The 16,675-nt window shown below is 40.9% G+C and overlaps 1 protein-coding gene across 12 annotated transcripts in view; it reads left to right on the forward strand.

The window, feature by feature from the left end:
- NAV3 (neuron navigator 3) overlaps nt 1-16,675 on the forward strand; it is a 558,174-nt gene that overhangs the window by 426,166 nt on the left and 115,333 nt on the right. For all 12 annotated transcript variants that reach the window (XM_064509436.1, XM_026100313.2, XM_026100316.2 and 9 more), the window contains one exon: nt 6,083-6,198. In XM_064509436.1, coding sequence (XP_064365506.1) covers nt 6,083-6,198 — 116 coding nt within the window. The remainder of the gene's footprint in view (nt 1-6,082; nt 6,199-16,675) is intronic.

Below are 16,675 nucleotides of genomic sequence, written 5' to 3' on the forward strand. Positions count from 1 at the left end.
AGGATGAGAGGTGAAGGATGCAGGTTACAGCATGGGAAATACTGATTAAATGTAAGAAAAAATGTTTTCACCATGAGGGTGGTCAAACACTGGAGCAGGTTGCCCAAAGAGATTGTGGAATATCTCCTTGGAAATGTTCAAGACTTGGCTGGACAAGACCCAGAGCAACCTGATCTAACCACATCTGCTTTGAGCAGGAGACTGGACTCGATGGCCTCTAGAACTTCTTTCCAATCTAAATTATGTGATGATGCTGTGGTGACTAAAGTATCCACTCAGTAGAGGCAGAGAAAGGAAATATCAGTACAATAAACATATTACCAGGTACTAAAGTATTTCTGCTGTTGCCTTTCCCATATGGTGATTGAAACACGTTTATTACTGGGCCATACGTTCATGGGTGTATAGGAACCACACAGCTGTGGCAGATGGGAAGGAGGCTATTGCATGATTCTACCTCTGGAGGCACAGTGACATTCAATTCCAGCTGCCCAGTCGGGATGTTTGTATGCTGGCTTAGGGAAAAAAATTAAATTACTCTTCAAGGATCATAAAAACGCATCATCTGCAGTGATCGCTGAAGACGTATTTGTGTCCAGTGTTAATAATTAGAAGCTAATTCTGATTGATTGTGGAGTTAATTTGAAGTTTTCAGTGAAAGATGTTCTATCAGTTAGTTGTGTTTGTTAATAATAGATCGTTCTGCTAAACATATTGCAACTCTCTCTAAAAATGTGATGATTCAGTTATACTGCAGTGCTTCCTTGGTTTCCACTATTTACATTACTGTTGTGAAGTTAAAACAAAAATCACTACCAAAATTATGCAATGGTAGCTAGCAATAAAGATTGCCACGCACCAGTTCTGCTTGCAGCAAAAACAGTGTTTAGAAAAACACTCACATTTTCTTATCCTTGATTTACAAGCAATTGTGAAAGCAGAGTTTCCAGGGTAGAGTTTTGGGCTTGAGAGGTAGGAAGTGGGACAGTAAGAGGAGAGATCATTATAAATGCATACTTGATTAATGCTGAGTTAAAACAGTAGCCTTATAATTCAGTTGGTTGCTGTTTATTATCTGAAGTTATTCTTTTAAATTATCATTGTCAAAAAGTCGAGTGTGGCCTTGTGCCTTTGATTAAATAATCAATAAAATGTAGGATACAAGACCAAAAAGGATATTCTCAGTCTTGGCCAGTCTTCTGCTGTTGCAGGCAACTGTATAATCCCTTTCATAAACCAACCCAACTACATTTTAATCTAGTTATTCCCCAGTACTCCAATGGGAAGGTTCCCCCAGAATCTCACTCACCAATCTAACTCATTGTTAGAAACCATTTACAACCCACACGTTGAGATTGCATCCATTTATTATTTTGCTGGTATGGTCCTGTAACTTAAAAAGCTGTTTTCCCTCTTTTCAATTGCTCTGTCTAAATACATGAGGGAATAATCATATCCCCTTCCTTCTCTTTTGAGAGGCTAAACCAAATCATCTCTTTTGTTTCCTTTCCTAAGAGTTTCGTCTTCCCCACAATCACCCTAGTAGCCCTTTTCTGCAGCTGTTCCCAATTTAATTCGCGTCTTGAACACGGGCGATCAAACTGCTCACATTCCAGATGTGGTCCTGCCAGTCTCTTACAATGACGGTGATGCACGCTCAAGACAGCTGCACCTCAGAGAGCTGCTGGGAAAAAAGCAGCATATTCATCTGATACCTTTTGGAATGTCGAGTAATAACCAACAAATCTTTGATGTTATCTGTGGTTATTAAAGGTTCACTATTTCGTTAGAGACAGGATATTACTGACTGTGTTAAAGACATTTTTAAGTAGTCTTCCACATTCTGTTCTTAATTACTCTTGTGCAGGCTTATTTTAATCAAATTGAATGAGCTTTTGCAGGTGTGACTGAGAGCAGGATTTGTGCCATTAAGTGTGTTTTATGCTCTTACAAATAGGTAGTATATAACTCAGTGAGTTGGGGATAAATATATTCTCTGATTGCCATGATTAAAATAGAAAGCAGATTGTCCTGTTTTCATGACAGTTGCTTAAATTAACCTGCACTGCAGATGCACAGCGCTGTTAAAAATGTCAACAGGGGAGCTTTGACTGCGCTGAAATTCTCTGCACTTTCCTTCCTGTGAAGAGAGAGATGCGAGGATCGTAATTGTTTTCAGAGGCAGTGGGTTATGAATGGACAGAGGGCCATTCACTAAGGCCAATATGTAAGGTTAATGAGAAAATCCCTTAATTTTCTGTGTCCTTGCCTGCAGCTTAATCTGTGCCATAGTCCTGGAGAGATCACTTGACTCATTCATAGGATTAATACGGCCCACAGAAAAAAGCAAAAGCAGGAGTATAGGGAAAGACAAATCTCACAATATGACTTTCCTCTTTTTCTTGAACTAAAATGGTTTAGCTAAGCAGCAAGGCATCTGCATGCTTGGTCCGATGGATCGTGTCCTGTGGCAGGCTTAGCACAAAGCAGCCCTGTGTTTTAGGCACTCGATCTATATCAGGTCCTCCTTGCTCCCCAAGGGCTGGGGCACCTCTGCAGTTTTGCCTGGAGATCTTTTACCCCTAGACTATTCCCAGCCCATCCAGGCTAAGATGGACTCTGGAAAAAAAGAGCGGGGCCTTGGCCCCAGGCACCGAAGGGCAGGGCTCCTGCCACCGGCAGCCCCCTGGAGACCTGGTAGGAGAGGGGCTGTCCATGAGGGCCCATCGCCATGGTCATCCTGAGGGAAGCTCCAGTGAGGTGGCCCGAGGGCTGATGGGGCTCTGTCAGCTCTTTCAGGCCTCCCTCAGCTTCCTCCCCGCTCCAGAGCAAGTGCCTTTTGGCCCATCACTTCCAGAGTAAATAACCATTTTCTCAAGTACTCTGCCGTAAGCAGAGCTCACGCTGCTGCAACATCCATAATCTTCTATGGACTTTCTGTTGTTGCCCCTAATAGTTAGAATCATGGATATTTTCCCCAAATTAAACAGAAAAGTGCTGAATGAAGTCGGTACAGCAATTTCTTTGTTTTTTGTTTTGATAGCAAATCAAATTTTTTTTATATTGTCTTTACACTTTTAAGTTTAAAGTAAGATAAAAGAGACATTTCACATTCTTAGACCTGTTATTACAGGCTGCCTGTAAATTTAAGAAAACACTATCACATTTATATTTGGTTTGTGTTTCCAAGGTTTTCTTTCCACGAATGAAATTAAACATTTTAAAATTATTAGCATTATATGATCATTATTATTCAGTATTTACTCTTTAAGGTTTAGATTCCAATGCCATCTTATGCCCAGGAAACTGGATTTTGTGCTGCAATTAACCGCACTCCTCAAGTTTACAAATTGGAATGGAAATTTTTACAAGTACCTCTTCTCACAGGGTTTTATCAACTTCCATTCCTGGCTATAGCTGCACCAAGTTTTTGAAAACGAAACGAAACACTGAGGAAAGGAAGAGGGTTGTAATTGGTATTTATTTGCCCTATCTCTAAAAGTTTCTGTTTGATCTTGGGCAAGCAGAGATGTGAATAAGTGAAAGCTCCTGTTCATGGTTACTCTAAGTAAACAGATTCACCCATCCTTTGTAATTTTATTTAAGTATTGTAAAAGCACTCCTCACTCCTTTGTACTGTTGTTCTTGTGAGGAGATCTAGTCCTTTTAAAGTAAGACCGTACATTCCCATACAGTCAGTGGAGAATTAGTTATTTGCCCCTCTTTATCGATTGTATTTACAATAGTCAAGGGCAGAGGGCAATTCAGATCATCCAAGTACTGTGTTTACCTTTCCCATTTGCTACATAACACATCAGTGCAGATGTTGGGTGTTGGCAACCAGCTGGGATCCAGACCACTTAATCCTTTTCTGATGATAGATGTGAACCAGATGTGATGATAGAACCAAATAAACAGGAATGGATTCTTTTTTTTTGGAAGATAGCATACTTCTAAGGCTTTTGATTGTTCAGGGAAGAGGTTGCATGCACCCTTCTGGCAGAACAGTTTCACAGTCGAGAATACGGTAGGGTCAGAAGGAGAGCAGGCGAAAAGGATCCCTTTCCATTTCTACGCAGAAGTGGTCTGATGTAAACTCCATATACATCTCATGGAGCAAGCAAGGAATACTTGAACTCTACCCACCTAGCTGAGTGCTCTTACTACAAGACTGAAATCAGCCTACTCTTTTCCAGTTCTCCGCTTAGCTTTTCCAGCGTAGCTCTGGCTCCAGCCCTTGTAGCTCGGTGGCCTGGGTTCAGTTAGGAGAGTGGAGACCACCTCATTTACCTATTGGCTAATAATTAGTGCCTGCTTATGGGATGTGATTTTGGGCCAACAGAGTTTGTCCTGGGCTGATCCAGCACTAAGTTTCAGCACTAAGCCCAGGGAGAAGTACTCGTGAGTGTTTGTGGCCTCTTGGAGTTACTTTCAGTGGAAGTAGGTATGTCCCTCATACATTTTGATGATTTGAGGCAATATGGGAAAGCAGATTTGGAATTTCCATATGTTTATTCATCAAGGAGGACTTGAGTGAGCCCTTGTTACATAGGACACTGGCCTGAAACATCAAATGTAAAAATCAAAGTAGTAGGGCATAGTTATGCTTGCAGCACAAGCTGTGCTTACATTTTCAGTCTAATAGTGTGTGGCAGAGGGTAATAGTAGACCAGGACCCCATTTTATTCTTCTTAATAGAGCAGCTGACTGTTTTCAGCATCTCAGGAGTATAGAAATTGGTAAGAAAGAAAATGCATCTGACCAGATATCACTTGTATTCTATTTGTGTTTAAGTCAGTTTAAGTCAACCAGAGTTAAACAATTCTAATCAACAGATTCCACCACAACAGTATTTGGTCCTTTGCATATGCTTATGTCTGTTCCCCCAGTTACTTTCATGGCTTACTGAACAAATCTATTCTATAAGTAACTTTTCAGTAAACATAACAATGGGAAAGTTATTTCATAAAATAAGTTTCCATAAAATTCATTTTAGAGCAAAGACACTGTTTTTATCTGTTATTCTTATAAAATATGCATTCGGCATAAAGTTAAATGCTTGCATTTAGTTGGTCTTTGGAAATGTTATGGTGAATTTTAAGAGTTTAGCTATAACTGTAATGTTTTAAAATTGGACATAAAATTTTCACTAGTCTTTATAAGAATTGAAAAGAATGTCCGAATGTGTTATTCATGTCAGTAAAGGCCAAAGAACTTAAGCTCTAAGTGAAGACTTTTTTTTCATTTTATTGTGAAAGGTGGCTAGTGTTTCTAATTTTTTACACTAATCTTTAGATATATTCTTCTACTGTAAGTAAATGTGGTACAAGTTGCTATTTAATGACACCATGGTTCAACAGTTCCCATGTAAGATGCTACAGCAGTTCCTTAGGAAGAGAGAATAATTGTGTTATCTATTTGTATTGTAAACATTACGTTTAAGTATTACTTAACATTATAAAATAGGAAATAACTGTAGTACACAAAGTGTGCACATTATAATTTATCAATGATATCCATTAAAATGTACCATCACATAAAATATGGGCTATTTGTTAGCAAGTTAATGGAAACACTTTTATTATCCTGTTTCCCCACAGTTACGTACATGCCGTGTATAGAGGTGTTATCAAAAAAAGCTGCACGTAGATTTAAGTGTCTGGGCGAGATTTTCATTGCAGCCTTGCATAAGGTTCTTCACACATGGCCTTTCTCACTTAATATTTCAGCAATCAATTACTGGTTTTCATTTCCCTTATATATGTGCAGGGATATGACTTAACCAATTTAAATGGATTCTGCCTGTATCTTGTTGATGCCTCTTACAGGGAGAAAGAAACGTGTCTCCAAATTTCCCAACTTAAACACTGAGTTGTTCCTGAAGAGAGAGAATTCCTTGCAAATGTGTGTAGCTGGAGTCAAACTAACACCGTAAGAGTGTGACCTTCATGGTATTTTCACCATATGGCTTTTCCTGAGATGAGAACAGAGATAGGATTCTACTTGGAGCCTCAGTTAACACTTATTTACATTAATACATGTATGACAGGTAATGATAATCAATTTTCTTGCTTGATTTCAGAACTCTCTCAGAAAATGACAGTACCTCTTTACCACCTGCTGACTCCTGCACCAGTCCTACTAAAATGGATTTGTCGTTCAGTAAGACTGCCAAACAGTGCCTAGAGGAGATATCTGGTAAGTAACAATAAGACAGGAAAAGCCTCAATTTTGGAATTGCGTACTTCTTTGTTTACATCTCTCTCTTAACAGAAGCTTTGCAATGGGTTGAAATCATACTTCTGACCTCTATTTGTGAGTGGTATTACATATGCAGAAAATTTGGGTCATGCCACAGTTAGGCCGTCAAATGCACAGTTCTTTTATCTAAACTGGCTCCTTCTGTTCAAATATGCTCTTCATCGTTTTGCAGAAACTGGGCTTTCAGAAGCTAGGATTTCAAGTCATTATTATTATCAGTCATACGGCATGCTCCAAGAGGAACCATGCAAAGTCTGTTTTGTAATGCTTGACATTGCCTGGCATTTAAGATCATCAAATTAAATCAGAACATCAGGACTGAGACATAAGTGACATAGGATATGTTTTGCTTTTGCAAATGAATCTAGAGTCAGAAAACGGGAAAATGAACAAGTCCTTACTGTCATACCTGACTTTTAAGCCACTGCTAGAGCTAAGCTGCTAAAGGTTCTGTCCTGGAATTCCTTGTAAACCTGGGGTTAAATTCCTATTAGGTTACAAATGTGAGCGGATTTTTTAAATCATATTGGAATAGTTTCTTTGAAGTCAGCAGGGCCAGGCTGATTTACATCAGCCCAAGATCTGGCTGTAACTTCATCCATGGATGCAAAGCAAAGTGTGTCACAGCTGACTTTCTCATCAGGATTAAATTGTACTGCAGGGTTGTGTGGGAGTACTTTCAAAGGGCCTCTTTGCCAGAGCTGCTCTTTTTTTTTTTTTTTTTTTAGTCAGCATCTTTATTCTTAATACCACTTTTATGAGAATAAAAGGTGAAATCCTGTTCCACTGGATTCAGCTGCAGTTTTGCCATTTTACTACAATTTTTAACATTCAAACAGTTTATAACAAGTTATCTAGTTCTTCTTACGGAGGATATAACTCACTTTAAAGCACTCATTTGACACATCAGTCTAAAATTATATCTCCACCAGAAGGAAGATCAGATGCCCAAGCTTTGCGGGACTGCCTTGGCATTTCAGCTGATTCATACTGAAATTGAGGTTTTGTTCTGGTTTGCGTTAGTCTCTTCAAAAATTGTCTGACTCTAACAACTCTTATTTGCACAGGCAGTTTTATTATAAATACCTCACGTAAAATCTATTGAAGTGTTCCCTGGAGATGCCTGTTAAAATTATTTTATGATAATATTTCTTAAAGGGAAAGATCATTGTGAATTAATCCAGAAATCAGGCTCACTGGTATAGTTTGTATAAAGAGTATAAACTGAAGCACGCAGTTCAAAAGATACTTCAAGGAATTATCCACAGAGATGATGAAAAAAATGTATCAGTTCAGTACCTGCTGAAATGATCAAACAGGATATCATGTATCCTGGCCTTTTACTGTTCTGGAGAGAAATGGAAGAGCATCAAAAAGAAGAAAAGGGCACTGGGCATCAGAGATGTTTCTAATCTGATTATTCAGACTCTGGCATTAGCGGTTGACTGACATAATAGGCAGCAAAGCAGAATCACTGGGAAAATTTGGTCAATGTCTCGTATAGAGAGAAAAACAGATGTGTGTCACTCATAATTGGCTGTTAGCAGCACAAAGACCGAAAGCATCAAATATTGCATTTGCTGAATAGATAGATTATTGTTTGAATTGATGAACTATCATTTAGGCACTGCTTATTTTATCATTGGTGAATATTATGGGAAGAAATGATATGATGGCTATTCAGGGGAGTGTTGCATGATATATTAGCCATGAGAAAGGACAATTAAATTCTGTTTTTCAGGAGGATATTTATTCTGGTATGATAAAGGGATTATACCAGTAGTTAAAAGGAAATATGCAAGGGTTTGTTTCCTTGATATGGTCATTTATGCTCAAGGTATTAAGATAGGAGATGAATTAGGAGTTTCTTTCACATTGTTACTATCTTTTTCTGAAATTTTCCACTTGTGCTATAGATGGGCATCACCTTTACCTTATCTCAGGCTTCTTATATTACCCAAACACACTCACACAAAATATTGTCAGTCAAAAAGGATCAATAAAGATCCTGCAAGGTACTGATCATCTGTTGAAACCGTTGAACAGCTTATAAAAGGGGGTTCATAGTATGCTGTCCCACCTCTATTATGTTTCTACTTCATTAGTCTTTATTATAATTTTTGCAGTGCCAAATATTTGCTAGATTTCTAACAAGGCAACTAAGACTAAAATGTTCAGGGCTAAGATATCTCAGTCCATATTCAGGTGATCGCTGTATAAACTGTTTTACAACTTTCTGATTATTTACTTACTTCTATTTGGTACTGTCTCATGGCTGAATATTACCATCCGCCTAATTAGCCAAGTAGATCAGATCAGAGCTCCTAATCCACTGCAGGGCCAAATCAACTAATCAGTCTGAAACTACTCAATCTTAAATCTTAAACTAGGTATGTGTGGCCCAAAACTTTCCACAATATAAGTGAAATTGAGATGGGAAGAAAACTAATTTTAAAAAGTTTTAGGAATATCTTTTTAGGCATCATTCTCCCTGAGTGTTTCAGGATACCGAAACCAAGGTAATTTTCTTGCTCCAGTGGTGGACAGTCACGACTCTGCCCAGCAGGGCAGTTCGCTTCCCCTTGCTACTGTCTCAGCACTGGTGATGTGGAATTAGAGATGGAAAGTGAGAAGCTGTGGAGGTAATTTTCAGCTCTTCTCCGTCTCTGTCCTTCCTCCCAGTTTCTAAGAGAACCGGTTGCCTTTAAAACCTCTCCTCTCTTCCATCTCAGAGCTTGGGGGCAAAGTCGGAGGGCAGCTGGCTTTCGACATTCTTTTTTCCTGCCCACTGCTGGGCAAGAGATCGCTTGGTTGGGTCTGGTACAGCTGTGAGAGGAGGTTGTTGCTAGAAGGTGAGGGAGGTGGCGAGCCTATTGTAGGCATGGACCCAGAGCAGCTGCCCTGATAAGCTGCGCGGCCTCATTCTGCTTTGCTTGGCAGTGTTTAGCTGCCCCGGTCAGTCTGCTCTCCTAGGTCATCTCCCACACTGCTTATGCCTAAAGCCAGTTCTGCCTCTTGCTAGAGCTACTGTAAATCTGGATTTCTTCACAATTCCACCTTCTCTGCTAACGATTTGTTCCAGATGTGATTCGAAGTGCCTCAGACTTTTTTTCCTACAATTTTTCTGAATGTGCCACGGCTCAGCGAGAGCCATCGCAGATGTTTCCACTGTGCATGTGCATCAGTGATGATAAGTGATGCAGCACATGCGCAGAAGGTTTTGCGCTTCCTGCTTGCCTTGGATTCCCCCTGCATGGGCTGCACCAGTGACATCTGCACCCACGCTCAATCTGGTGTGCTTGGGATGAATCACATTTATTGGCAGGGGTCATCTGTGGGGTAGCTGTGGGGCATTCTGCATGAGTTAGACTCGTTACACATGTGGCATACAGATGCGCATACTTTAGACCAGGAAATCCCAGACAAGTTTGGGAGTCCTGAGACCTGCTTTGCAATCATATATGAAAATGTTTCCTTGCATGTGCTTTTTGTACCAATTGCCTCAATGAGATTGCTTGTAGTATATATTTCTCTGCAAAATTGGAGTAAAATTTTGCAGACAGGATTTAAAAATGAGAATGAGAACAGGCTAATAAAGTAATATCTAAAAGCCAGTTTGGCTCTTGATTAATGGTATGATTGAGAACAAGTTGTTCAGACTTCCTTACCCAGTTTTTCCTATTTGTAGTAGCTGTGATATTTACCAGTCTGCTTCAAGTTTATTTGAGAAGGATGTCAGTAAATTAATTATTTAACAAGCCTTTGAAAACTGTACGTGTCTGTAGCTACAAAGTACTGTTTTATGAAATCAGTGATAATGTTTGGCTCTAACAAGTGCTTTTATGTTCAAAGAGCTTAATGCAAAGTATTTGATTAAACAATTATTCATGAATTTACAAATATTGACTAATTACAAAAAATCTGAGGCAAGAAACAAAAATAAAAGAGAAATTTTAAGAGTTATATGCCAATATCAACGGGAGGATTAGCATAGTAATGTTCAATTTTCAAGCTTTTATGCTTACTCTGCTTCTTTTTTCTTTCTGAAAGAACTAGCTAATTAATGGGTGTGGAAGTAGTTTGCAACATTTTTTTAGGTAAGCTTAGCTGAAGAGACTCATAATCCTATGCATTTGCAGATCTATTACATAATTCATTTATAAGACTCCAGACTATGCACTGAGACTTCAAAGAAAGTTTTCTCTGACAGAAAAATTTGTCCCTGGATTATTAGTTCTTAAAATCATTTTTATAATTCCTTTTATGAATGATGCAGTCAAAATAAGTCACGTTGACTGTGATGGCTTGGGGAAATTCCCTGTGCTGTTCTTTACTTAAACGGATTCCTATCTGCTGGGTGGGAAATACAGTGAATTGCAAGGCAGCTGGGGAATAATGCTATGTCATGACATTTGCTGTCCTGCGATCTCCTCTGACGTCTGTTTAATTTAGACAAGTTTATTTGTTTGCTGCTGTTTTTCATAAATGCACAGTGGAAGGGTGAGCTTTACAAAAGTATTTTTCAATAAATAAGCCTGAGAATTTTCCACACTGCAAATTTATGTTTTGTCAAATGACACCCTACAGAGCGGCATGGTAAAGCAGCAGAATAAATTTGTGCTGAGTGCTTGGTCCAAGATAAATGTATGTATCAGCTGTATTTAAGGATGATCGTGATAACCTGTGTACCAAGTGAGGCAGTGGGATTAATGGGAAAAAAGTTCATATAATCTTGTAATTAAAGGCTGTAGTATAACCTTTACAGGTGAGGGATGAAAGAAGGCTGCATGAGTAGCCGTAGTGCCTCCATGTCCTAGTATTTGATTCCTCGGGTTTGTAAAGTATATGCAAAGGAAAATATAACAGGTGGATGCTGGGGCAGCTGGCTTGTGGCTCTTTACCCTCATGTGTCCCTCTCAGTTCACGTTGTTGCTGGCCCAGGACCGTGGCCTGTGACCTGTGGTGTCCTGCCGGAGCTGGGCTGATATGGTGGCTGCAGCGAGTATCTCAGGCAGGGAAGGAAACAGGTCAGCAGAGTCGCTGAGATCCCCCTGGTTGCCCAGGACCCCCCAGGACCCCTAGCAGAGACCCTTGCAGCCTGGAGTGGTCTGACACCCGTTGCCACCATGGTGCACGTGCGTTGGCCTGGCTCGTTGGGTGAAAATGTTTGATCCCGCATCATACATTTTTCTGCTCTCAGCTAGAAAGATGACTAAATGTGTCTGGCCAGGTCTGGCAGTCTCTGACCTACCCCAGCTCAGGCCCGTGCCGCTGCGTGGTGCTTGGCAGAGCAATGTGAGCCCAAGAGAGCATGGACTCACTGGAGTCGGATGCCGCGCCAGCAGGAACGGCTACGAGTGGCCAGGCATGCACGCAGGGAGCTTGGGGCAGACGCAGAGCGGGTCCTGCTTGCCTGCAGCTGACTGTAGAGAAAAGCCACTGACTGTAGCTGTTTGGTGAGCGAAGAAGTTACCATTCATTTATCCGGAGTGCTGGGGAGAGGTTCAGCCTTGCTGTCTGTGCTAGGGACAGCACAGCAGCCCTGCCTCCTCGAGCCCGCTGTCCAGCAGCGCTGCACAGCACCGAGTCATCGTCCATCCTGTTCATTTGAAACCTAATGGCTGAGAATAGTAAACCAATTTGAATATAAGGTGAGTTCTTTTAAAACAGCGAGTGGAAAAAGAAGAGATTGCCCTTCATTTTCCAAATTCCCCGTTTGATATACAGCCCAGCAAAGCCCTTCTGATAACCTCAGCAGCTTCCTCTGACATCCTGAACAGGCTGTTGGAGCCACATGGCTTCCCGACATGTGGCTGGGGCGCGCGCAGGCAGCGTGTACCAGCGCAGGAGCATATGGAGCGGGTTGGAGTCCTGCTTCCTGAGCCTGGGCTGGTGGCGCGTCCTCACCAGCGCGCCAGGCTCTGCCGCAGGCGAGGCACAAGCACGGTAATAAAAACCTTTGCAGGGCCCATATGCCACTGTGACGGATAGACCCTGGGAGAAAATACATCATCTTGGTGTCACCTTTTGTTTTGATGCTGACTAAGTGACAAGACACGTAGTATTTGGGACTCCTGTATGCTCAGGCTAGTAGAGCATTCGTCTTGTCTTCTATTGCTTTGACTTTGTGTGCCAGGTGGCGGGGGGCAGGTATGGTAGCTCATCTTTCTTGCTGGGGACCCTCTCTTTCCAGGAATGTATCAGTGATTTAATATGGAAAACCATCACTGCTTGAAACCACTGGATTTTTTTTTCCTGGATTAGTTCTGTTTATGAAGGTTACTTAGGGAAAAATGCGTCATTCCTTTAAAATTTCCAAGAAGTTTCCCCCAGTGGGTCTTTTTCCTATATGTTTTAAAAGGCTCCAAACTGAGCCAGTGAAAAGCAAGACGTACACTGATGCTTCTATTAACAGCAATTTATTCATGCAGGAAATCTGCAAATAGTCTGTAATTCTTAGGGTGGCATTTTTGAGGGTTGCTTCCCTGTCAGGCTTTCCCAGGTAGGGATTTATGACAACTGTGCTTTGATGGTGACAGAAGCAGTATATTGTTATACAGCGTTTTTCATATTTGTAGATTTCTGCATACTTTTTTGTGAAATTAATTGCCCCTAGATAAAAACTTTGTATCCAGAGATTGAATGAAATTCTGCTAGTTCTTTGTTCAGCTGTCTTTATTCCTAGTACTAGCACCTTTTTACCAGTGGGAAAATATACAAATTTACACATAAGTCTTTCTCCATTGATACTTTATTTAAAAACAACATTTAGTACTGCTGAACTTAGTTCAGACCTGATACTGAGTTGTTTTATTAAAAAAACAGTATTCCACTTACTAGGATTTCTTCAGAAGGTTGTGAAACAATGATTTTATCACAGCTTTTTAATTCCATGGTAGCTTCTGAATCTCACAGAGATGCACACAAGGTGTGCTTTAAAGAGAAAGAAATGAGATGCTTCCTTTTATAAATCACCTTGCTGGGAAGGTACTGTTGTGTTTCATTTTTTAGCTTCTTTATGATCTTAAACTATATTCTTTTATTTATAGCAGAAATTGCAAGACTCAAGGACCATTTGCAAATCTGCTTCTATCTGCCAGCACAGGGAGTAGCAGTGATATGGAAGAAATAGTTTGTCATCCTTACCTTTCAAGGAGAAAAATAGCATTTGACTGTGAGCTTGGTCTGTTACTGTAGCATCCCATTCAGGTGAAGCTGTGTCTTGAAACCTGTGGCACTGTAAACTGGGCAGAGGCTTCTGTGTCTCCGGTTTAATTCACCAGGATGTTTGCTGCCATGGCAGCCAGCAGCATTCACTGCAGTAGCAGAGAAGAGTCATATATCTGGGAATGCAGGTTGAATACTAAAATGTAAGGAGGCTTGTGCAGAGCTTTGCTTCAGTGGTTAATTTTGGCTCTTTATTGAGCTCTGACGTGGAGGCAGTACTCGCAGTTCTGTGTCAGCCCATCTAAAGTGAGGAGCCGAGTGCTGGGATCAGTCATGATCTGGTGAGAGGGGGGAAAAAAGCCCAAGACAGCACTTGCGCGTACTTTGGATTTCAGAACGCAGCAGCTGTAGACAGAGATGCAGGCCCATCGCCCTGGTGAGCCTGGTGATTGGATGAAGAGGGGAAAACACAGTTGGCTTTTGGGATTACTTCTGTGCTGGAGCAGAGTGTTTGATCAACTCTCTTCTGCTTGAGAGAAATCCAAGTAAAAATGACTGTAAGTACTGCAGATTAATGTGACGGGAGAGAAGTGGCTTAGCAGAGACAGCAGCGTAATTTTTAAGAAAATGACTGTGCCTGTCTAGTCATTTACAGTTGGTACACTGCATGTTTGAGCTGTGCTTTTCATTACAACTGCAAATATCTGCTGCCTGGGATGTGCTGTGTGCAGTGCTGGAAGGATCATCTCTTAAACCTTTCTAAAGAATTGAACTACTGTCCGTCTCAAAAATATGAAATCTAACTGAGGTGAAGCCACAGCCAGAAAAATGCAGCGATCTGCTGAACTGTCCGTGTTCAAAGGCAAGGAGGTTAGAAGAGGGTGTGTTCGTCTCCAGAAGCAGAAGTCTCTAACCAATCTCACACTCATCAGTGAAGGGGAAAAGAGGCGATACTCGTACAGGGAGAACTGGTTTGGAAACGCCTCCAAGTCCAGCCAGAGTTACCATCAGCGGGAGGCAGAAGCTGGGAGTAGAAGCTCACTTTCCAAGTCCCTCTCACAGTCCGTGCACTCGCTCTGCCATGCCAGCCTCACCGCCCCCCAAACTTTTCAGGTGCTACCACCTCCTGGGAGCAGGACATCCAGGAGATTGGCAGGCCGGCGTGCAGGTGAAGGCTTTGAGATCAATAATGAGGTAGGGGGAAAATCAGACGATGAAAATGCATCCTGCACGTCCCATTTCCCCAGCAGGAACTGGACAGAGGAGGAGGAGGAAGGCTGCTTGCGTGAAGGGACTGCACATCTGGATGAAGATGTCATTATAACAATGCTGGGTGACCTAGAACAGGTCCTTTATACTGATATTTTAGGTAAGTTAACTTCGGCTTGACATGCAAAAGAGCAGGTGGAGACCGAAGTGTTAGGACGTATCTGCATGGAGCAGATTTCTGTTCTTGACAGTGATGTCATGAGACAGAACTGGGTTTATATGCAATAGTATGCAAAAATGGGGTTTAGCCATTCACTCCTTGTTTGCTTACTCTTAGCTCTAAAGACTGTAGGAAATGAAGACAAACGTCTAAATCACTTTTGATAGGTGCACGGGCAGCAGCAGCATGTGAATAATTGAGCACAGTTTTCTTAGCTGTTTGAAAAAATAAGGCGAAACATTTAAGTGCTGTTAGTTTACTCATAAATAATTTAATTTTAATGACATTTGTGCTCATGAATCTAAAATTGGAATCTTAAATCCAAGGTTTGGTTTAGATAGAAAATGTCTTGGCCTGCTTACAAACTGCCCATCCGTTATTGCTCCCCCCCCTACTCCCTTGCTGGTAATTTCATCCATAAACGTGGAATTATGGGTGCCAGGGTTTCACAGTTTAGCTGTATCAGTGCATGCTAGGGAGCATTTGAAATTCACAGTCATAGGCACTTCAAAAGACTTCTGTGTTCCTGGGTTTGCTTTTCATCTCTCCTGCCTTTAAAAGAATGCTCAAAGTGTTCATTTCTGAAGCTTTGTGCTTCAACCGGTCAAATGGTTGAAGCGTCTGCTTGCTTTTCCGAGGTTGTATAGCATGTGTCTAGCCCGGAGGTATTTTGCTGGTCAGTATGTTAGGCCCTGACTGTGCTTAAGATTCAGGATATAGTTTTTGCTGTATATGTAAAGTAAAAAGCTACCATCTCAAAATGATGAAGAAAAAAATAACTTCTTTTTATAAATACATTCTATTATTAGACTATACCGGTATTCTAGAAGAGGCAAACATTGTTTTTCCTAGAAATCAGAGGCTTGGTAGCAAAGGAATCTGAGCCCTACACCTGCCCTTGCTGCTATTCAGCCGTGTGTCACTGAGCAAATCCCTGTTCTCTTGTGAGCCTCAGTTTCCCCACCTACAGAATAATATTGGTACTGGCCTTTGGGAATGGAGTTAATATCTAAGAATGAACTATTTTCAGGGGAACTGCTTATTATTTGTAAATTCTTTTATGAAAATCAGGCTATTAATGGAAATATCTGCTTTGGGCTGCAATTACATGCAGGCAAGTACTGAAACGATCATGAACTTTATTATTAAGTGTGCAATTATGGGCAAGCTTCAGAATTGTGAATGTAAAAGTTTAATTTAGGTGATTTCAGTAAAATGTTTATTTTTATTTCCTGTGTACGTATCCCATACAGGGGAAGAAAAGAATGTGTTCTCTAGGTATTCATTGAGAGAACCTGTTCACTGCTTACAGGCAGGAATTTGGAACAATCTTTTGAAATATTTATGTTTTATATAAATGATGAAGCTACAAATGATTTGAGCAGATTAGATTTCATGGGGCCAGTACAATATTTGCATTGGACTTTCATATAAGAGGAACAGAATTTTGTAAGAAAGTTTTAAGGAACCTTGATTTTAGTCTTGCATATCCCAGTCTCTCAATGTGTAAAATAGAATTAGTTTTCTTTGACGTTAACAAAAAGATAAGAATTGCTTGAGATAACAAGCCAAAGAGCATTTCTGGTGTGTTAGGTTGTGCAAATATGGGTAGACTGTATGATGGCAGTGGGCCATGGTAGTAGGGAACAGGGAGCCTGGGGGAGTGGGATCCTTTTGAGCCCATATGGTGGGTCTCCATCCTGCTGCAACCAGCAGGCTGTCTCTTCCAGCGGGCAAGGCACAGCTAGTTTTCAGAAAAAAGAATGTATTCTTTCATTCATTCATGGTATTCAGCATCTCTATGGTCCTTCTTATACA

Source organism: Dromaius novaehollandiae, chromosome 1, assembly GCF_036370855.1.
Source record: "Dromaius novaehollandiae isolate bDroNov1 chromosome 1, bDroNov1.hap1, whole genome shotgun sequence".
In the NCBI taxonomy this organism is placed as follows: domain Eukaryota; kingdom Metazoa; phylum Chordata; class Aves; order Casuariiformes; family Dromaiidae; genus Dromaius; species Dromaius novaehollandiae.